Here is a 21,772-nt window from a genome sequence, read left to right as displayed (position 1 = left end):
GTACATGGCTGTCGAGGCCATTGCACAACAGAGCGCATCTACATGAATCGCTCACGGACAAAAGGGTGCTCTATCGTCGACAGCGTTGGGCATTCCTTAGAGCCTCAGCTTGCTGCACAGGCCTTCATGTGCGACAATGAGCGCGAGCCAGAGGCTGAGGAGGCTGTCGCCCTCGACGCCCATCGCGACGCCCGCCAGCTGGTGCGCCTGCTGCAGTGTCCGCGATGTTCAAAACCTTTGAGCACGCCCGTTACACTGCCTTGCGGTCACACTGTCTGCCGCGGCTGCCTCCCTCCACCCCAGCCCAGGACCAATGTTTCCTATCCAAACACACCAGACCGCCTCACGGGCATTGCCTGTCCGCTCATGGGCTGCGGGGCCGAACACGCTGCCGCAGAGTGCTCTGTCGACGTGACATTGACCAAACTAATCGACCTGATTAAAGCTGAGATAGTTGAGCACGGGCCACGTGCGGGAAATACTCCGACGCGCATCATCGAGATACTTGCACATCACGATCCGCAAACGGACGAGACGGAGAAAGAGAAACCCGCCCGCCATGGCCACGAACTGGAACTGCCTGGAGGCCGTCTCTTTTCCACCTTTACCATGGCCGAAATGGGCCAACTCGGTTACACTTCCGAAGTCGATTACGCATTACCGTCGGCGAGTCGGCATGATTCCGAGCATCTTGACATCACTCTGCTCGAACGACTGCGGGACGTAACGCACAAGGAGCTAGACTGCCTTGTCTGTTACAACTTGATGTTGGACCCAACAACTACATCGTGCGGTCATACATTCTGCCGCCGATGTCTCGCCCGTGTCATGGACCACAGTAGCATTTGCCCTTTCTGCCGGAGAGGGCTGCATGTGCCCGCCTCGCTGCAGAATCAGCCCAGCAATGTCCTACTCAACTCGTTGTTGAACGGACTTTGCCCTGACTTAGTGACTGCTCGTGCCGACGCTCTCAAGGCAGAAGAACAGGCCGGCGACAATGTTCTGAACCTTCCCCTGTTCATCTGCACTCTGTCGCTTCCCGCCATGCCAACCTTCCTTCACGTTTTCGAGCCTCGGTATCGGCTGATGATGCGACGTGTCATCGAAGGAAACAGGCAATTCGGCATGGTAATGTACAACCGCACACACGCTCCGCAAGGGGACCTTGGTGTGATGCCATTTCTAGAGTACGGCACCCTGCTTGAGATTGTCAATTACGAGCTACTCCGCGATGGACGCAGCTTTATCGAAACACGTGGTATAGGCCGATTCAAGGTGAGAGCTCATGGTATGCTCGACGGATACAACGTCAGCCGTGTCGAACGCGTCGAGGACGTTTCCCTCGCTGAAGAAGCCGCCCTTGAGCAGCGCGAAACTACCATGGCGCGAGACTATGCGGAAGCATTTTTCCGCGACCACCCACAAACCCAGCTCCCTACCGCAGTCGCAATTGAGACACTGTCAACGCAACAACTGCTTGAAAGCTGCACTGCGTTCGTGCGAGAGATGAGGGAAGCTAGCGCACCGTGGCTTCGCGAGCGCATCATCCAGGTCTACGGTGAACCACCAGAAGACCCTGCAATATTCCCGTATTGGTTTGCTTCTGTAGTTCCCATTGTGGAAGAAGAGAAATACGTGCTATTGCAGACGGAGCGTGTGCGCGAGCGCCTCAAGATTGTGTATTCGTGGATTGGCCGAATCCGCGGACAACGATGGTATGTTCTACCCAAGCCCTCTTTTACCCGCGATGTCAATGCACATCTCTCGGATCTCGGCCCCCAGTAACATCACCTGTCGCGTGGCACCAGCTCAATGGTGATCGACCGGCTCTCCCCGCGGCGTGCATAGCCCGTGGTTGCAGATATGCGCAGCCTCCGCGGACACGGGTCATGATGACGGAAGAGATGTGCATTCGGGCGTTCACACTTGATAAAAGAACATCTTTGCTGACCATGCTATTGCAGGTCTTCGGGCAGCTCTTGCAGCATCCTATGACTCCTTGTTACTTTCGTCGCCGTCGGTATCGCGCTCTTATCTTCGCCTCCACCTCAGCCTCCAATGCGTGTTGAGGTGTGATAGCTGAAGCATACACCATCTCGAGCTCACCTCTACCTATGAGTGATCGATACCCTCTTTTCCGACCCTCAGTATGACGAACAACCCTTCCATCCTACCCGACCTCTCTGCTTTTCGGGGAACCCGAGACCTCTCTTCACAATTTCCCGTGTCCACTGCCATCTTTTTCTACCACGAAAAAAGACTCTTTCTTGCTGTCTTGTCGTCCTGTGTTTCTACCTTTTTTTCGCTTCTTCAATGATTACCCCCTTTCAGGAGGACCGGAGCTTGCCGTGTCCATGTTCAAATGACTTTTTAGACCCAGGTGCTAGCCTGGCCAAATTATGCGAGGGAAGAAGAAGATGAAAGAAAACAACACTGTTTATTTCCAGAGTTCCCCCTCTCTTTATTTTCTCAAACGTGTGTGTGTGTGTGATGGGGGGGAACTGAATGAAAAAAGGTGGTGTTCTTTTTTTTTCTTTCTATTTACCTCTGGGGCATCTTTTTTTCTCTCTAACTAACTACCACTACTACTTACTACTATCTATATTATATGAAAAGGGAAGAGGGGGTTGGTTGGTTGAACGGTGGGAAATAGGACATTTCTTGCATTTGTTGGCGTTTCGTACATTTTTCATGTGTGTATGTGTGTTGTTTTAGCGAAGATTGGTCTTGTTCTTTCTTAGGGGGGGGATACTGTGGAGTGTGATGGTGGTGGTTGTGGTGGTGGATGATGGATGATGGACGATGACGATGGATGCACGTGATCATGATTCGATGATATGGGAAGATTTTGGAAGAACTTTGGCCTTTTTGTAGATATTTAGAGTTGGACGATTAGCGTGAATAGTGGAAAGTGAGATACTTGATTGTGTTTTGACTGTCTCCAACCGTTTTCTTTTTCATTTGTCGTGTGTTTTTGCATGTTTGTCATTGCATGTTCTATTGTCCATGTGAGGGGAGGGAAGGAGTTGACTAGGTAAATGGGCTAGTGGGCGTGTCCCTTCCTTCGGCTGGGCTGGGTTAGGCTGTTTCTGTCTCGCCTTTGGCCCCCAAATCCTTTCCCGCCCCCAACCTGACCGGATTCCTGTCTCAACTTATCTCAGATTAAAGATGCCTATGCAGGCTATCTTTCTTCCGATGAAAGGACTGATGATACTAGATGCTCATCTTTACCTACCAAGTGCGGATGCGTGCACGGAAAGAACAACAATGAGGCTATGTGCAGCGTGTACGACACAAGAAAGGAGCGGCGTTTGATGTCGTAGTTACCGGTAACTAGACTGTCTCTCGCCTCTCTAAAGCTTTTTGTGGACTGGGGCTCTGTGCTGCGTAAACGCCGCACACAAGCATTATGGTAGGTGAGAGAAACGGTTGATATCGTACCCTACAGTTCTGAGTTTGACCAGAGAGCTGATTGCACGCACAGCCTCGTGACAGTGGCGGAGCATGCAGATGCTGAGGACCAATCTTAAGCGCGCACGTCAGATTTACAATTCGCACCCTGCAGGTGCTTCGACGAGGCGCAGACGTGAAGCGAACCTCGCTATATAGACATCCAGCTCCCCCGAGTTGTGTCGCTCTCCTTACCTCCGTCCCTTGATTTCAGTCATGGAGGCTCTCTCTGGCATCGCCAGCGGCATGGCCGTCGTGTCGCTAGCGATACAGCTCGTCGGCACTGTCTCAACGATCAAGACCTTCATTCGTAACGTTAAAGACTCTCGAAAAGAGTTAGAGAGGTTGATAGATTTACTAGAGCGCCTCGAGGGTTTACTAGAAGACATACGCGATCTACTGGAGCGACAGTCATCAATGGGACATTACCTTCCGATGCCCTCGATGACGATCTTCAGGAACCTGCAAAGTTGTGAAAAGACTCTGCAGACATTGAATGAACTGGTCGAGAAGCTTGGGACCTCAATGTCACTGGCTGGCACTGCCTCAACTAGGCTTAAGAGTGGACTGAAAATCGGTATGAAAACGAAGGGCATTGCGGACATGGAAGTGCGTATCGACCGCGAGATCAACTATCTCCATATTTGCCTCGGAGCCAATCTCAGTGCTATCTCGTAAGCATCCTGTGGCATACGTCTTTACCTAAGCACAACTGACTTGGTGGGACAACAAGACTACAGGCTTTTCCTGCGTTGATAGAAGGCCAGAATACTATCATGACATTGCAACAAAGTCTCGCGACATATTCGAATTCCAAAAAAGAATCAACAGTCATCACCAGGACGGAATCGATAATTACCTCGTGCCAGGGTGGAGCCATCTCCTGTGGGAATGACGACAATCTGTTAGACGTTGTATCCACGCATATCTCTGTGCGGACAACCATGATGCAATCATATCTCAATCGTTTCGGACTCTATCAGCGTAAAAAGACAGGCCGTATGCTGGTACCTTCAAAAAGCAGAAATAAGGGGCCATGCGAAGAAGTAGCCCTTTGGGAGGACGACGAGACCTCTCTTCTCTGGAGTATGTTGGGCTATGGATTTACGTGGACTCAACATCGATCATACGGCAAACTCCTTCCGAGCCTTAGTGTATTTCCGGTGGTCAGTAGTTACGCCAATGAACTAGATAGTGTACTCGAATTTGACGACTTGAGAAGTTTCCAGCAACTGATCAGTTCTGGGACTGTCCACCCGTTCCAGCGGGATGAACATGGGTGGTCCTTACTCCATGTAAGTCAGTCCTGCAGGTGTGACCGAAAAAAATCCTAATGATATACTTAGTATGCCGCTTGGCACAACAGAGTAGATATTTGTCAACTGTTAAAGGCTTATGGTGTGAAATCAGATACCACGTATAGTGGCACTACCGAACTATACCTTGCTATTCGTCCAATTCACACACTGGGATGTGAGGATCAAATTGCGACATTTCGTTGTTTTCTTAATGACGACGAACCCTTCATTGAAAATTTCGGCCATGATAGTTGGGTTTACCTGGCCTACCAGGTTGAAGACGATACTCTCGAGTGGCTTGTTCAACAAATCGGGAGACTGCTTCCCCTAGAGGAGTCGATCAATATCCGTCAATCTGTTACCCGAGGAAGATGGCGGCAACTAAGCTCCAAGTTTGAAAAAGACCCGTTAATGAAACATCCTAAACTACTCTTGACGAAAAACTTCCTCAGACACGTCAAACTGGACCAGTTCCCGATACTTGAAGATCTCTTCAGCGGATGTTGCAACGTCCCTGATAGTTACATCGTTGGGGCCGTATTCATAGAGTGGCTCAAAGCATCAGATGTGAACGTTGAAGAATACATGAAGCTATTTCTAAAAGATGCTGAGATTGGGACAGTCGAGGACAAAGATCGAGACATTGTATTTGAAACTTACGGCGAAGGAGACTGGCGTCTTGGTTTCAAATGGGTCTTCGATCCTGAAGCATCTGGTTATCATCTCGTCTCCGAGCATCAGGCATTGGGATGTTGCAGAAGAAGTCTTCGTCTCACATATCCAGGCGATGAAGTATACAAGTATAATTGGCCTTTTATCGGAGAACTATGTGACGAAGCGGAATTAGTTAATATGGAAGCCAGATTCGCTCGCCGCATCGCCAACAAAGCCCGCAAAAAACGCGCGAGAAGTGGGCAAAAAGTTACACGGAGCAAGATGCCAGGGACTTGGGTATGGTAGAAACCTCTACATACCTACTACCGTCCCCCAGTTCTGAGGAAGTGGAGCACTGGAAATGGAGGAAAGGGATTATCTACGCGTTCCACAAAGTTGTTTACCAGATATTTCATACAAGTTATGGGAGATGTAATAGTAGAACAATACATTTCTTTTCCTATTTGTTTATTGCTTGGAACGATTGGATGTAGAGCGTTGCGAGTACACGATGAGATGAAACTTAGAAGCGCGCAGTTACCATTTCAATCACAAATCTTCCTTCTGATGAGTTGTCCAAGACTATTGCATTGTGAATTTTGCTTTCTGCGTACCATCTATGCTCTGCTTGCAATCAGACGATCTTACTACAAGAAGCTGTGGAACTGCCGCACTGTGGTCGGGCTGAGGCTGAGGCTGAGGCGAAGAGGTTAGACTCTAAATAAGAAGGATAGAAGACTAGGTTTTGATACGGTGAGTAATTATGTGATTATGTGATTGTGTATGGATGGATCAGATTTCAGTACAGATAAGGTGGTGGATGATGCACTACATAGCCACTCTCGATCCAGTGCAATCGATGTATGATTTTTACCGGAGTTTTGCCTCTCATATGTTATGACTGAGATTGATGCACCTTGCTGTATCAGTCATGCTTTGCCGAACATAGTCGACACACACTGTCGGGCAGCTCGGATTTGTCAGCAAGTGTTGAACCGCCAGATTCAGGTACCTATTATGTCACTAGGAGCCCAAGACAAACATATCCTTTAATCCTATTCAACACACCTCCAAATACCATTGATAATGTCTAGTGTCAGCACAGAAAAGGTTGAAAAGCGTGGGTCAGCTTCCACGGTGCGGGTATGTATGCGGTGTCATCGGCTTAGTCCGCACACAACGTTCTTTCCCCCACTCCCCACTTTGAACTCCACATATATCCTACAGACAGCTAACATAATTTCGAGGCATGTGGTTCATGTCGCAAACGAAAACGAAGATGTGTTTGGAACAGTGGTCAACAAGGCTGTTCACCATGTACAAAGTTGGGAGAGACTTGCACAACCACGTACACACGCAAACCGAGAGCTGGACCACAAAAAGGATAACGCATCCGCCTACATAGTGCTCCATTCAATCAATTGTTAACTTGGATACAGAAATCGTATCGGCGAGTATGAGAGCCGGATCAAACTCCTAGAGTCACTGCTGAATGAGCGAAATGCGAAACAACCGGAGCTCCATAAACAACCAGTCTGGCATGAGACAGAACCCACCGTCCCACTTTCAAGTTGGGTGGATTCCTTACGGGATGAAGTAAATTTTGGGTCTCGGCCGGAGTTTCCGGATCTTAATCCCTTTGATCTGGATCCCGTCGTAGGCGGTAACGATGATGCTATCACGGAGGACATTGCTGAACTCTCTGTGATGGAAACGGGCCAAAACAACCTTACAACCGATTCTTCGTCCCAGATTTCCACAGAGGATATGCAGCCATCGGAAGAATTCCAGGAAGACGCTGCCTTCTTACAGAGTGCGGAATTTGAGCCAGGAATTGCTAGTCAGACGCCACCGCCAATGCCTGTGCAACCTCCGTGTGATGGATACCTCCCACCACCGGAAGTTGAAACATCCTTGCTTGCAGAATTCCTTACAGATATGAACACAGCCTGTCCTTTGTACCAGCCACATGTCATCGCCGACCACCTTCGGGTTTGCTATGCGGGACTTTCCGACGGCTCGGTGGTTGCTTGGACAAACGCATATGTGGTCTTTGGTATAGCACATAATCTTCGCGCTATGAGCACGACTGGAACAATTCATGACATGGAAATGGCCCAGTATTACTTCGCACGGGTTTACACGGCGCTGAACCGGCTTCTCACAGCACCATCATCTCTGGGACAAGTACAGTGTCTGATTGGAGTCGAGCTGCTCATCATGGGTAGCCCGTGCAGCTACAATAAGTCTGAAGGGCACTTCATTTCTACCGCACTCCGCATTGCCCGGAGCCTTGTCTATCATCATGATACGACTGGACCTGCAGTTGTACCTGATGACACCGCGCAACTTCGTCGTGTTTTCTGGATTGCCTTCATCAACGACTCAAACTTGAGCATCATAAACAACACGCCCAGAACGTTCCGACTCGAGGATGTCGCTGAGTCTGCCGAACTCATAGCGAATGAACTCGGCACAGTCACTGCAGCTGAAGGTGACTGGCAAGTGCATATATTCTTTCTCTCCACAAGACTTGCTTTGCTACAGACAGAAGCCATCGACCAGGTTCTCTCACTAAGAACGCGCAATACGGACCCGTTGGAACTTGCTGCAGCCGCCACAATCGTTCTTGCGCGTTTACAAGCTTTTCACCAGCAACACCAAGTGTTTCAGCGTGATGCAAACGAGTTGTTCCAATTACTTTACCAATCGGATGTTGTACACTGCGTTGTGCTTGAGTCCAAGTACTTTGCAACAGTCTATCGACTACATGCTTTCATGGCACTGGATATGAACGCAAAGATCAATCCGTTTGAGCTGGAGGGCTTGAGCATGATGTCGAGATTAAAACATCAGAGTGTTGTCCGAGAGGCTAAGAGGTTGTTGAGTCTACTGTCAGTCGCTCCACGAGGTAATATCGCTTTATATTGGTAAGTCATCAGAATACACAGGGCTTCAAGCACCCTCTACTGCATGTTATTATCTAGTTTTGTGGCATCTGCTAACTTTACCACAGGATGATTCATCCCATACTCGCTGCAGCGCTCGTCACGGTTTTCGCACATCATATAAATAATCCGAAAAATGAGGCTCTTACATCTACGGAGATGCTTGTCTACAAACAGGTACTGATCAATTTTGATGTCATGCTCCAAGCTGGTGTCAATCCCGATTTGGAACAAAATAAGGGGCTATACTTGGGCATGTTTACCAGAGTGGAAGAGGAGATCCGTATGCGATGAATGTCTGCAGGGAGTGGGCGTCAATTAAATCCTCGTAGGTTACATAGTGAAGCAATCTACTCGGTTAAGTCTAGAATCTCGCACTCAAGTCTTCGATTTTGAAGCTCCTGGAGCAGACAACATAGCAGTACATATATTTGGGAGAATGATCTCACTACGTTAATCATGTACCTCTACAAATAGCAAACCGGGCTAATCACAACAGCATCTCGCATGCTCATGAAAGGGAAACAGGCACAATGATAAGAACATATTACGCATTACAAGCTGGTTTTCTCGAGTTTTTAGGCAATTTTGGAGGACCTTGTCACTCATCTCCTTTACAAGTACCACTGCCCATTTTTGACGTACCAAATTGACGGACCATCGACTGTGTTGTTTTGAGAGATCTGCTAAGTTTTTTTACACTTTTCTTTACTCCCCAGCAATCGGAAAAACAGCATCCAGTCCAGTCTCATGAAATGCAATGCCAGGATTTTTGCAAAACAAAAAGACAAAGACAGAGGCAACATCTCGTGTATAAATGATGTTTTCGATAATGCATTCCGATAATGCACAGTTTCTATGAGGTAATTAGAGGATAGATGGCTTGAGGGTGGGTGGATTGGGCCTTTTATATACACGCGCTTTGTGTACCGCGCGGCGCACATATCATTGTTTTTGGGAAAGTTCAGAACAACACATGATTACCAAGACGGCGCTGTTTTTTTTGGGGGACGCTGGGGTTTGGATTGAAAGCATAGAGTGTGTGGTAGTGTGTTTTTGGGTTGTAAGAGAAGCACTGGCCATTTACACAATTTACTAGTCTTTAGAGTGGACATAAAAGACACAAAGGAGGAGTAGGAACATGAGGTGAGGGATTTAAGATTTTAGTCGCTGTAAGGAGGAGAGAAAGCGGTGGCAGACATTTGTTCATCTGGAAGATATTTAGAAAGTAAAGATAGGGCGGCTCCGTACACTCTCTTTATATCTCAACACTGGAAAAAGAGGGAAACATGAATGGGTTTATGGTAGAGTTTAAGTTTTTGGAAAAGAGAGCATCTGAAAGCTCTGGAGATTTTATTTAGATCGAACTACAGGAGGAGAGAGAAAGCCGGAGCAGACATTTATTCATTGGGAAGATATTCAGAAAGTGAAGATAGAGCGGCTCCGTACACTCTTTTTTACATCTCCGCGGCGGAGGAACAGAGAAACATGTACTTGATTTTCGAAGCATTTTAGTTTTTTAGAAAAGAGAGCATATGGTAGCTTTTCCATATGTCCGTGGGAAGAAAAGAAAAACATGTGGTGTTATTAGTGGTATTTTAGATTTTAGAAAGTGAAGATAGAGCAGCTTCATACACTCTAATATACACCTCCGCGGCGGAGGAACAGAGAAACATAAGCGATGTTCTGGTAGATCTCAGTTTTCTATAAAAGAGAGGAAATGAAAACTCTGGAGAATCATTTTACATCTCTACACCCAATAAAGAGAGAGAAACATGAAAGGGTGCTCATAGAATTCTCATCTTTAGAAAGAGAGAATATGGCTGCTGTCTCGGCTATTCTCCATCTCTACACCCGAAGAAGAGAGAAACATCAGTAGTTTCTAGCAGCGTTTAAGTTTTTAGAAAAGAGAGAACATGTATGTCCTTGGCGAATGTTTTACACCTCCACGCTCGAAAAAAGAGAGAAACATGAGCCCTTTCCTAGTCTTATTTTAGTTTTCAGAAAAGAGAAGACACGAAAGCTGTGTGTGAGCTGTTTAAGTCACCACAAAAGGTAGGGAAGAAAGAGAGAGAGAGAGAGAGAAAGAGGGGGGAAGATACATACCACTCCTTCCAGAGTTTTTTTTCTTCAGAAAAGCGAGCAGATCAATGCCTCCCCTGGGTATTTTACATCTCCAGACACTCGAAAAAGAGAGAAACATGAAGTGCTTTATGGTACAATTTAGTTCGCGAAAAGAGAGGACATGTCGGCTTCATAAGTCTTTTTTAGCCTCCACAGAAAAGTGGACAGATATGGCTGCTTCCACTAGAGCTTTTAGAAAAGACAGGACATAGTGTATCTATCCTTGATTTTTGTCTCCATAGCAGAACAGCAGAGAACCATTCCTCCTCTCGCATGTGTTTTAATTTTAGTAAAAAAGGTAGAGCGATCCCCCCCCCCACACACACACACACTCCATTTTAAATACTACCGAGGAAGAGCAGAACCACATCAGCTTTAGGTCCGTATATTTTAGTTCGCAGAAAAGAGAGGATATGATCTCTGTTGTGTATGTATTTTCGTCGCCCCCCAGAAAGAAAAAACAGAGAAACATGCATTAGGATTGGGTAGTTTTTAGTTTTAGGAAAAGAGATGAAGACAGACCCGCTCTGCTTTATATATTTCGTTTCCAGCTCCACAGCAGAAGAGCATGTTGATTTCAACGGCTTTTTTTTAAAAAGAGGACACAGCAAGGGCAAGAAAACATGAACCGGTAAGCCTCGATTTTTTTTTCCAATCTGCCAAGGAAGAAGAGGCAGACATTGCACGTTTTCCTAGCCGTTTTGAATTTTGGAAAAGAGAGGGCAGAGGCGCTCCATAGAGTTGATATCAAAGTCTTTTTGAAAGAGGGAAATAGAAAGCTGGAGGATAAGAAAAGGAAGAAAGCAGAAGACAAAGAGGATAGGAGGTTTATATACCCCAACACCCCAGACCACGCTAAACCCATCGGGGGGTAAAGTAAATCTGATTCAAAAAGCTCGGGGGGCCAAGCCATCTGTGTCTGTCCTACATACATACAAACCCCCACACCCCGCTCAACCCACCACGCCGCCAAACCCGGTACCCAGAAAAACCCAAGCGCCCGCAATTATATGCAAAACAACAAAAAAGTAACCTCCCTCTTTACACAAACAACATCTCATCAACCGCCCAGCCTCTCGGCCGCCCAAGTCAATATATCAGCCGTCTTCTTGATACCTTTTGCAGCAGCATCCCAATCCTTCTTCTCAATAGCATCGCGGGCAAAGGGGAAAACGCTGGATTCCAGGCCATTGTTGATGTCGGGGGCGAAGATGACGTGTTTGAACTGTTGGCGATCGGGGAGCTGTGGATGAGTTTGTTAGTCAAAATGATTCCAAAAAGCCAGACCCCCCCTCCAGCGAAAAAGGCGAAAAAAAGAAGACTCACCCCATGAACCCCACCATCATCCTTGCCCCTCACCAAATCCAACAAATCACTCTCAAAACTCGCAATCTTGCCATTATGCATAATCCTCTGCATGGTCACTCCACTAGACTCAAACCCGCCCGTCGCATAAACTTGATTATACCAGCTCTGTTCCCAGCGGCCAAAGGCCTCGGCCTTCTTCTTGAACATGCTCAGACTATCGACTAGCGGCTGGAAGATTTCGATGTTGTATTCGCCGCCGCCGGACACCTTCTCCGTCCAGTCGAGCATCTGCTGGCCTTCTTCTTGCAGGGCTCGGGCGTAGTCGTCGAGTTTGAGGGGCATGATGGGTTCCTGGGCGAGTTCGAGGATGAGGAGGACCCAGAGTTGGGTTAGGAGCGTGTGATAGGAGAAGGAAGGGTCGATGTATTTTTTCATCCAGGAGAGCGTTTCGTAGCAGCTGTGGGAGAGAGGGTTGGACGAGGCGTGGCCGTCGGTTGAGCTGGTGAAGCCAAAGTCGATGGACGAGGTGCCGGCGATGGTTTGGAAGGCTACGTAGTCGCTGCCTGCGCCTAGGTTACCCAGTTTGGAGTCGGAGGTTTCCCAGAGCTCTTTGAGGGTTTTGTTTTGGCGTGGGTCGTTGAGTCGGTCTAGGACTCGTGTCCAGGCGTGCTGGAAGATGGGTGAGCCGTTCGCCCAGAGCTTGTCGCCTGTGACGCCTACGTCGACGTTTAGGTAAGCAATGGCGCTTTCGCGGAGGGCTTCAACGTTGGCTTCGACGTGCTCGGTAGAGCCTATCCTGTTGTACTCGCCGGCGTCCCATGATGCAAACTCAATGGTGCGGAGTGGTCGCCAACCTTGAGAACGTAGCTCGCCAAGTACACGCGCAACTTCGAGCATGACGGCGGTTCCCGAGCCGGGGTCTCCGGCACCAAAGCACCATGAGTCGCGGTGGTTGCCAACGATGATCTTCCTCCCTGGGTCTTCGCTTCCTTTGAGTGAACCAAAGACATTGGTGATGCGCTGCTGCTCGACTTCGTCCTGGTCGTTTTGCAAAAGTACTTTTGGTGAAGTATCTAGATGGCCAGAGTACCAGCCGTCGCCAACGTCCGGTACACCCCCGACCCATTCATCTGGAAGCTTTTCGCCGAATCCATGGAGAGAACTGAGGAGTTTCTGCGCGTCCTTCCAGGAGAGGGGTAAACTGGGGATCTTCGGTAACGCCGGGCTCTTGTCCCTAGCTAGCCGTTCCACCTTCTTCACACTTGGCTTTCCTGGCGTAAGCACATCTCCAATGATCAAGTTCGACTGCGCAACTGAGCCCCGCTGCACGCTGTCTCCCGGTCTCCATTTGCCATCAGGCCAGGGGTTGCCCTTTTTGAAGCCATCCTCTGCCGGGTCGGAGTAGACAAGCACTCCTGCAACACCGGCATTCTGTGCAGCTCTGACCTTCATGGCCAAATCCGGCTGTGTTCCGTAGTATCTGCAAAGCGCGATTGCACCCTTTACATCCACTTGGCTATCCCATAACCGCTTAAAGTCCGCTTTGTGACAGAAGTTGACATATATGAGGGGTCCAGTGACGTTTCCAGTCGCCGATAACCCGTGGTACGCAGGCGTCTGTGCTTTCGGGGGGTTGAAGACTGAGGGTTCCTCGAGTTTTGCTTCCCACGCCTTCTCAGGCGGGTCCACAATGGCAACTCGGCGTCCGCCTTTCTTCGCATAGTTCATGTAGACGTAGTACCTGCACGGGTCAGCATACCGCCTAGTAAGCGGTTAAAAATCAACATACTCATCATGTGTGTACGTGTCCATGTGTGCGTCCCTGAACTTGCCCTCAATCCACTGTCCCAGCACATAACTCCCCTCTGTCCCGCCAATATGATCGTAGCTTGTAATGTACTCGAGATTTTTCTCTATGCGCCAGCTCTCCACGCTCTGCATGGCCTGCTGCCGCACCCACTCGGGGTTAAAAGGAGTGCCAAAGCCGCCACCCATGGGCACCACCTCGCTGACAACCAAAAAGTATACGAGTATAATAATAGTGATGAGACCCATCAGACGGGCAATTATCGACCAGCCTGGCTTGTATTCTTCCGGTATCGTGGGGAAGTGGTCAGTCACAGCGCTGTAGTTCGGTCGCCATGACGGCCAACGTATCCGGGGCAAGTTCCAGCTCGCGAGTGAGTGTCGTATTCGATTCAGCCGTTTGGAAAAGCGTCCTCTTGAGCGATTCCTCCGCGCCCTGCCCTCCTCGGCTGCCTCTGGATCCAAGATATCCATCTCTTCCATGGTCTGCCGCAGGGCGTCATCCTGGCTCTCCCGCACCGGACTCCCAGGGTCAGACTCGTCATCCGACACGGATTGCACAGAAGGTGCCTGGTAGTACCCATTGCGCCTTCTTGAATCCGACTGTGTGAGAACTTCCGGGGTCAGCAGACCCTGCCGCTCGGCATCGTCGCTGATCTCATTTGGTCCTAGGCGCGGCGCGGCATTGCGCGAGGAGGTGGCCTCGTCGTAGGTGGGAATGGGAGGCGGCGAGGGCTCGCGGACATAGTCGTGTTTTTCGTCGCCCATGGCGAGCCAGTGAATTAGTGGCAGTTATAGTTGTTGTTGTACAAGTGTTGCGCCGTCGTGGTATGCGATGGTGGCTCGGGGCGAATGGTTGGTAACAAGGGCGCAGGTGGCTACCGTGTGCTCTCAATTGTGCATGCACATGTTGAAACGCTATTAAGAATGACGGTGTTTATATCAATACAGACAAGAAGAAAAACTGGAGCGACTACGTTTCGCGTCGTCCATGTTGGGGCAGAGAGGGAGTTATGGCGGATGCGTCTGGAGATAGCGGAGCGGAGCACCCGTCGCCGACCCTGACACCCTTTTCCAAGACTTTGATGCTTGAAACACTTATAGACCCCATTTCCCCACGGGAAACGTTTGAGCCTCACGATAATCATCTTTGGACGTCGTACAAGGTTTGGCCTGTTGCTTCACGATATCTGCAATTAGTACTTTGTCTACATATTCCTCCCGCCAGTAACCTTGATCGTCTCCCCATTCACATAGCTAAACAACGGACTCGCAACAGCCAACACTGCACTCGCTGCCTCCGTTGCGGAACCCGGCCTTCTCAAGGGAATGTCCAAGTGCTCCTGACCCGGCGGTGCCGCGCTCTGCTTCGATGGTATACCCAGCGCTACCTTTTCACCATCGGGTGTCGTGACAAAAGCGCCTTCCTCCTTTGCTGCCGTCAAGCGCGTCATAATGTGTCCGAAAGCCACCGTGTTTGCGCGGACGCCGAATTGAGGACCCCATCTGCATACCAGTTAGTAAGAGTAGGGTGCAATATAGGTGGAAGACGTACTCTTTGGCAATGGTCTTAGTCATACCCGTTACACCGGCCTTTGCCATTGCATAGTTGATCTGCCCAGCATTTCCATTGACGCCGCTCGTACTCGAGATGTTGATGATGTTCCTGGGCTCGCCGTCTTTGACCCTAAAGTATGGCGCCGCAGCTCTTACAATCTTGAATGGTGCGGTTGTGTGCAAGTCGACGATGGTCTGCCATTGCTTGTCCGTCATCTTGTGTATAACACCATCCCATGTGTATCCAGCATTGTTGACAATCATGTGAATCTTGCCACCGCCGAACTCTGCCGCTTTCTCAATGAGTGTCTTGATGTAGGCATCGTCGAGCACGTCGCCCACTACAGCAATTGCGCTGCCACCGGCTTCCTTGATTCCAGCGACTACGGCCTCTGCCTTTTCTACGCCACGTCAGCAGCGGATCATGAAACCTGAGAAATCTTAAGCTGACTTACTAGCATCTATATCCGCAACCACGACCTTTGCGCCCTCCTTTGCAAACAGCCTTGCAGCCTCTGCTCCAATTCCCTGGCCCGAACCAGTGATGATTGCAGTTTGGCCAGCCAACATACCCTTGGGGTAGTTGAGGTGGCCTGCAATCTGGTCAACACGCTTCGAGGCAGACATAATTTGAAACAATTGACTTTTTAATAATTTCCGGGGGCCGAACAATTCGCCCGGGGTAAATTTATACAAAATTGCGCGTTACAAATGACGCCTGAGACTTCAAGATGCGGAGTAGGTCAACCGTCACAGCCTGGAGATGCCGAGGTTCGTGCACTAGCGCGATCTCAGTTGGCTTCGGAGCATTCAGTCCACATCAACAGATGCGCCATTGCAGGAAAACATGACATTTTCAAGTTTCCATAGCCACGCCCTAGACGTTTTTGAGACATTCTACACATTTTTTCACACTCAATTCATCACCACAGCTCAACATGATCCTCTGTTTTGATATCTAGTACACGCCCTTCCAATTTCCATAACTACCTTAGTACAACACCGCGACAGCAACTTCCCCATCAAACTCGTCGACAATATTTTTTGGCCCAAAAGCCATCAAAGGATTATCCAGTGGCTTGCACACACAAGCACCAGCCCATCTACACGAACTCCCATTTTATTTAGGAAATGCACAAGGTTGCAGAGTGATAAGAAGAGAAGAACACACCAACCGCGTAGCCATTTAATACCCCAGAGTGACGCCACACATCATGCAGTTGCACGTAGTTTTCATATTGAAGCTGTGCAGAGGGGCCAAACTCCCACACATCCAGCTTGTCGTGCTGTGTTTTCTGTAGGACAGCAATTCATAATTTAGAGAACTCTGTCATTTTAATTTTTTTCCACAATCACAGCCACTCATGCCAAGATTTCATTTTGGCTTTTTGTTTCTTTCAACTCTGCAGATTTTGCACTCATCGTTTTTAGCGCCCAAGAAGAAGACACGAAAGAACATAGACACTTTATGATCACGTTTTATTGGAGAAACGACATAGCTCTTCTCCCTCGTATTTTAAGAAAGCAGAAGTCATCATTGTTAGATTTATGGCTTTTAGAAAATAGGAACGAGGAAAGTATATAGAAAAAGTCAGAAGAGTCTGTTGTGAAGATTTTTAAAGTACAGTGGAAATATTCTGGCGGTGATCGTAGTGTTTCGACAGGCGCTTCCGCACATTTTGTTAATGTCTTGTTATTTTAAAAGTCCACACATAACCTCGAATGTTCTAAAATTTTGTACCTCCCCACACGCAGCTCTCTTCTCCCATGGATCGTTTTTATACTCTTTTTTCGTATTTTAAGAAAGTAGTAAAGAGGGAGAGAGAGTTAGAAGAGTCTGTAGTAAAGATCTTATACAAGCACTCCCGAGACACCCACGTAGTAATCATGTTGTTTTAACAAGCGCTTCTCACATTCTTTTGTACTTTCTTGTTTTCAAATCCCACACATGGATTCTTAGTCTGGTAATTTTGTAGCTGCCCACACCCAGCTCCCTTCCCCCATCATAGGCTGCGTCAGTCATTTTAGTATTTTAAGAAGGCAGTAAATAGAAGAAGACAGAGGGGTTCATCGTAGGTTTTTTAAACAAGAATCGCGGGAACATCATTATAGTAACTGATAGTTTTAACAGGCGCTTGCCACATCGAAAAGAAGTCCTAACAATTTCAATCCACACATAGGCTTCATCGTTGTCTTATTTTATTGTATCCTACACACAGCTCTCTTCCCCCATGAATGTGTCCTCTGTTAGCTTTTTAGTGTTTTTAAGAATGTTGTGGGTAAAGGCACACACAGCTCTCTTCCCCCATGGAGAAATCTATGTGGATGTTCTTTTTTTAGTGTTTCAAGAATGTTGTAGGTAAAGGAAGACAGAGAAGTCTGGCATGAAGGTTTTACAAGAACCTGCGAACATCCTAGTGCTGATAGAGTGGTTACACAGGTTCTTCTCACATCAGTTGGGATATCGCATGACTCTAGTCCACACCTAATTTTGTTGTCCTCTTATTTTTTAGATCCCCCAGCTCTCTTCCCCCATATAATGCTATCGAGCGGATTTTTGGTATTTATAGAAAGTAGTAAATAAAGGAAGACAGAGAAGTCTGTCGTAGAGTTTCTATAAGAACCTGCGAACATCCAAGTGCTGATGGAGTGTTTACAGGTTCTTCTCACATGACTAGTGATTTGGAACGTTTTGAAATTTTAAATCCCCCAGCTCCCTTCCTCATGGCGACATGCGGAGAATTTTTTGTGTGTTTCTGGAAAGTAGTAGAGAGAGGAAGACAGAGGAGTATGTTGTAACGTTTTTATACGAGAACCCACGGACATGCGCAGGGTGACGATAAACTTTAGTAAGTGCTTCCCACATCAGGTGGGAAGCGGAAGAATTTTGGTCCACACATATCGTCGGGATCAGTTAATTTTGTAGACCCCCTAGCTCCCTCCCATCATCCAGTTTCCACACATGTTTTTGGTATGTTTCTAGAAAGTGGTACACAAAGAAAGTTGGAGGAGTCGGTGGCGAGGTAAAGATTTTATACAGGACCCACGGACATATTTTCAGACTTGCAATATTTTGGTAAGTGCTTACTACATTAGGTAGGAAACGGAAGAAGTTTAGTCCGCGCATGAAATGGGTAAGCTCCTGATTTTGTAGATCTCCAAGCTCCCTTCCCATGAAGAGTCTCTCCAGGCATTTTTGGTGTATTTTTAGAGAGTAGTGTAGACAAGAAAGTCTGAGGCGTTCATTTTGCAAATTTATATAGGTAGTCCGAGATATACAGGGCCTGCTTCTTTAATTTTAGACCGCGTGATGCCCACACATGGGGAGCTCTTGTTATTTATTGAAACCACATGAACCGGTAGTAGTGGGATTTAAATTGCACCCCAGGTCTCTCCTCCTCATGGAAGTCTAACATTTCTTGTTTTGGCATGTTTTTGGAAAGTGGTATATAGAAGAAAGTCGGGGGCGTTTATCGTACGAGTTTATATGGGTAGTCGGAAGCATGCGGCGATGACATCTCAAATCTAGAACGGGTAGTTCCCACACATAAAAGTTCCTTTCCTTTTTTTTAACACCACATGAAAGCGATTTTTGAGCGTTTAGATTGGATCTCAGCGCCTTCTCCATAGGATTCAAAAGGGGAAGTTTGATATTTGTGGAAGATTGTATACAAAGAAAGTCGGAGGCGTCTATTGTAAAATTTCGGGTAGTAGGGAACATGGGGGATTCAGCTTCCTGATTCCAGACTGGGTGGTTTCTACACATCACAAGCATCTTGTCCTTTTTTAACGCCACATAAAACCAATTTCTGTGGGTTTAGATTGGTCCCAACTCTGTTCCCCCCATGTAATCCGAGAATTCGGTTTTTTGCCCATAGAAAGTAGTATACAAAGGAGTCTGTAGGAGTCTATCGTAAGATTTTATACAAGTAGTCAGGAAAACATGCGACGTATATCTTTTTGTTTTTAGACGAGAGCTTCTCACACAAAAGAAACATTTGCTCTTCTTCACGTTATTTCAAACCACATAGATCATCAGAATTGCCATTTTAGATTAGCTCACAACTCTCTTCTCTCCATAGAAGTACACCCACTCTGTTTTCTTGGAATTTTGGGAAAACTGTAGAATAAGGAAGTCAGGGAAGTTCGTCGTGAGATTTTATATTAAAAGTCAGAAAATATGATGAAGTTCTTGTACATTTTCTCACACAGGGGAAGCATGTGACACTGTCAGGTGCCGTTCAACCACACATAACATGACGCCGACTGTCCTTTAAATTCGTTTTCACAGCTCTCTCCTCCACATAAGTCTCCAGCTTCTTTATTTTTTTTAGAATTTCCAGAAAACTGTAAAGTAAGGAAGTCGGAGCAGTCCGCCATAAGATGTAATATAGGTACTTGGGAAAGAAACGTTCATTTTGTAAAATTTTCTAACACAAGAGAAACACGTGAGTGTCCTCTATGTTGTTCAACCACACATGCCCCTTGCCTGGTTTCTTTTTAAAATTCGACCCCACATCTCTCTCCTCCCCCACATATATCCAGGGCGAATTTCTTTTATTTCTGGAAAACTATAAAATAAGGAAGCCAGAGTAGTCCGCCGTAAGATATTATATGTGTAGTTAGAAAACATATGGCGATTGTGGATACCTTTCTGCACAAGAGAGATATAACATAATCGGAACAGCTTTTTAAGCTACATGCGTTGACCCTCAGCGCACTTCTCCCCATATGACTGAGGCGGCTCATTTTTTGTACTTGGACACCCGGAAATAGAAGGAAGGCAGAGCGAGCAGTCTCTCGTACGGTTTTAAACAACCACTCCACGAACATGCCACTGGTCGACAGTTGTTTTAACCAGTGGCTCCACACAAGAGAAACATAGAGCGATCTCGAAAAACTTTTTAACCACACATGCCTCTACTGGCACTGCACTTCTCCCCACATCAATCGAGGTTCTCGATCTTTTTTGGACTTGGAAACTAGGAAGTAGAAGGAAGGCAGAGCGAGCATTCTCTCGTAAGAATTTAAACCACTCCCCTAGAAAACATGTCACGAGTTGCCGAAGAATTTTTAACCAATAGTTCTCACACAAGAGAAACATGAAACGCCCGGTATCAAGTTTCAACCCACATGTTCCTCTCGGTCTTTGTTTTAATCTGCCCCCCACTCTCCTCCCCATGGATTTCTGCCTTTCTTGCTTTTAGAATCTCTGGAAATCCGAACATGAAGAATCCAGAGCGGGCATTTTATCGTGACATTTTGAATAATCACTCTAGAAACATGTGCTCGTGTTGTGCTGATTCCGACAATTGCTTTCCACACAGGAGATTTAATCGAGAACCATAGGTTTTCAAAGCACCACATGTGTCTGATATCCGCTTTTTTTAAGTAGTCTCCCCAGCTCAGCTCACTTCTCTCCATTGAAAAATTTTACGATACCTTTTAGACTTTCTGAAAACCCGCACATGGAAGACGCCAGAGGGGGCATCTCATTATAAATTTCAATAAGTTTACTCCAGAAACATGTGATCTGGCGCGTAGAGCTTTCGACAAGTGATTCCCACACAGGGGACATTTTTGCCACTCCGACGTATTTTTGAAAAGATTACCACATCAGTCGAATGGCTGTACGATTTTATGGAGCATCCTCAGTTTCTCCTCCACATAAGATAGTCGTGCATCATTTTTAGTATTTTTGGAAAACTGTACAAGGAGGATGGGAAAGAAGGTAGAAAGAAAGAAAGAAAGGAGCAGGTAGGTTTTAATACAAGCCCCGCCGCTCGGGCCATTAGGTCATCCCACTCTTATTTTAGTAGAGAAAGGCGAGAAGGGAGAAATATTGAACAAGCCGACTTCTTTTTTAACACACCACAACGCTTCTGTCTTCTCGAATTTTGTAAATAGAGTGAACACCAGCTCTCATCTCCACATGAGATGATGTATGTAGTTTTTAGAATTCATGGAAATCTGTATAGGAAGGAAGGAAAGAAGAAGAAGGGAGTAGGTAGCTTTTATACGCGGTCTGCCGCTCGGGTCATATCCCGATATGATTTCCTCTTATAAGAGAAACAAAAGAAGGCAGAAACATTAGTCGTTAGCATTGGCTTTTTAGTTGCCTCACATGACCAGACGGCTGATGGTTTTTGAAAATGTGGTATCGTGTTTTTGTTTTTGAAAAAGCTGGAAATGTATACGAGGAGTTATTTTATGAGAACCATGGAGCTTAGGATTGTTTGGTTTTTGGAAAAAAGGAGAAACACAAACATGATTCGTTGTACATATGATTTTAAAGTAAAAGAGGAAAGACAGGTGTGTGTGGATAGAGAAGAGTTGAGGATGTGGACGCTTTATATGTTGTGTAGGTAGTAGACTAAGAGTTGTGCGCTAACTGATTACGGACTTGTGGGGTTGAGATATACAGAGTTTCAAAGAACAAGTTTCAAGTTCATGGAGAATTGGCAATACGAAAAATCCGGCACATGCGCCTTCTTGACGATGGTTCCTTGTACATGTCAACCAAATCACGACAGCGACTGTGGCATGCCAACTCATGTGTCTCTAGCATCTTGCGCGATGATGTGTCCACACATTAACGAGCCCAGCAATTCCAGACGCCCTAATCAC

The 21,772-nt window shown here is 47.1% G+C and overlaps 6 protein-coding genes across 6 annotated transcripts; 4 read left to right on the top strand and 2 right to left on the bottom strand.

The window, feature by feature from the left end:
- Positions 1-42: 42 nt before the first annotated feature.
- PtrM4_150870 (protein, the N-terminal domain Lon protease) lies at positions 43-1,785 on the top strand (the record flags this gene model as incomplete). Its single annotated transcript, XM_001938479.2, has 1 exon — positions 43-1,785. One exon carries the CDS (start codon positions 43-45, stop codon positions 1,783-1,785), a length of 1,743 nt encoding a protein of 580 aa, XP_001938514.2.
- Positions 1,786-3,666: 1,881 nt separating this feature from the next.
- Positions 3,667-4,128, top strand: PtrM4_150860 (uncharacterized protein; the record flags this gene model as incomplete). The annotated part of the gene is made up of 1 exon (XM_066110070.1): positions 3,667-4,128. One exon carries the CDS (start codon positions 3,667-3,669, stop codon positions 4,126-4,128), a length of 462 nt encoding a protein of 153 aa, XP_065960053.1.
- Positions 4,129-4,394: 266 nt separating this feature from the next.
- Positions 4,395-5,708, top strand: PtrM4_150850 (uncharacterized protein; the record flags this gene model as incomplete). The annotated part of the gene is made up of 2 exons (XM_066110069.1): positions 4,395-4,745; positions 4,797-5,708. The coding sequence occupies 2 exons, from the start codon at positions 4,395-4,397 to the stop codon at positions 5,706-5,708; spliced, it is 1,263 nt and encodes a 420-aa protein (XP_065960052.1).
- A 780-nt stretch (positions 5,709-6,488) lies between these two features.
- On the top strand, positions 6,489-8,644 carry PtrM4_150840 (uncharacterized protein; the record flags this gene model as incomplete). The annotated part of the gene is made up of 3 exons (XM_066110068.1): positions 6,489-6,526; positions 6,842-8,332; positions 8,419-8,644. The coding sequence occupies 3 exons, from the start codon at positions 6,489-6,491 to the stop codon at positions 8,642-8,644; spliced, it is 1,755 nt and encodes a 584-aa protein (XP_065960051.1).
- Positions 8,645-11,534: 2,890 nt separating this feature from the next.
- PtrM4_150830 (N-acetylated-alpha-linked acidic dipeptidase 2) lies at positions 11,535-14,356 on the bottom strand (the record flags this gene model as incomplete). Its single annotated transcript, XM_001938481.2, has 3 exons — positions 11,535-11,717; positions 11,801-13,523; positions 13,572-14,356. The coding sequence occupies 3 exons, from the start codon at positions 14,354-14,356 to the stop codon at positions 11,535-11,537; spliced, it is 2,691 nt and encodes an 896-aa protein (XP_001938516.1).
- Positions 14,357-14,796: 440 nt separating this feature from the next.
- On the bottom strand, positions 14,797-15,772 carry PtrM4_150820 (FabG, Dehydrogenase with different specificities (related to short-chain alcohol dehydrogenase); the record flags this gene model as incomplete). Its single annotated transcript, XM_001938482.2, has 3 exons — positions 14,797-15,094; positions 15,144-15,546; positions 15,601-15,772. The coding sequence occupies 3 exons, from the start codon at positions 15,770-15,772 to the stop codon at positions 14,797-14,799; spliced, it is 873 nt and encodes a 290-aa protein (XP_001938517.1).
- Positions 15,773-21,772: the final 6,000 nt, after the last annotated feature.

This window comes from Pyrenophora tritici-repentis, chromosome 9 (genome assembly GCF_003171515.1).
Source record: "Pyrenophora tritici-repentis strain M4 chromosome 9, whole genome shotgun sequence".
In the NCBI taxonomy this organism is placed as follows: Eukaryota; Fungi; Ascomycota; class Dothideomycetes; order Pleosporales; family Pleosporaceae; genus Pyrenophora; species Pyrenophora tritici-repentis.
This window is presented reverse-complemented; position numbering and strand designations above follow the sequence as displayed.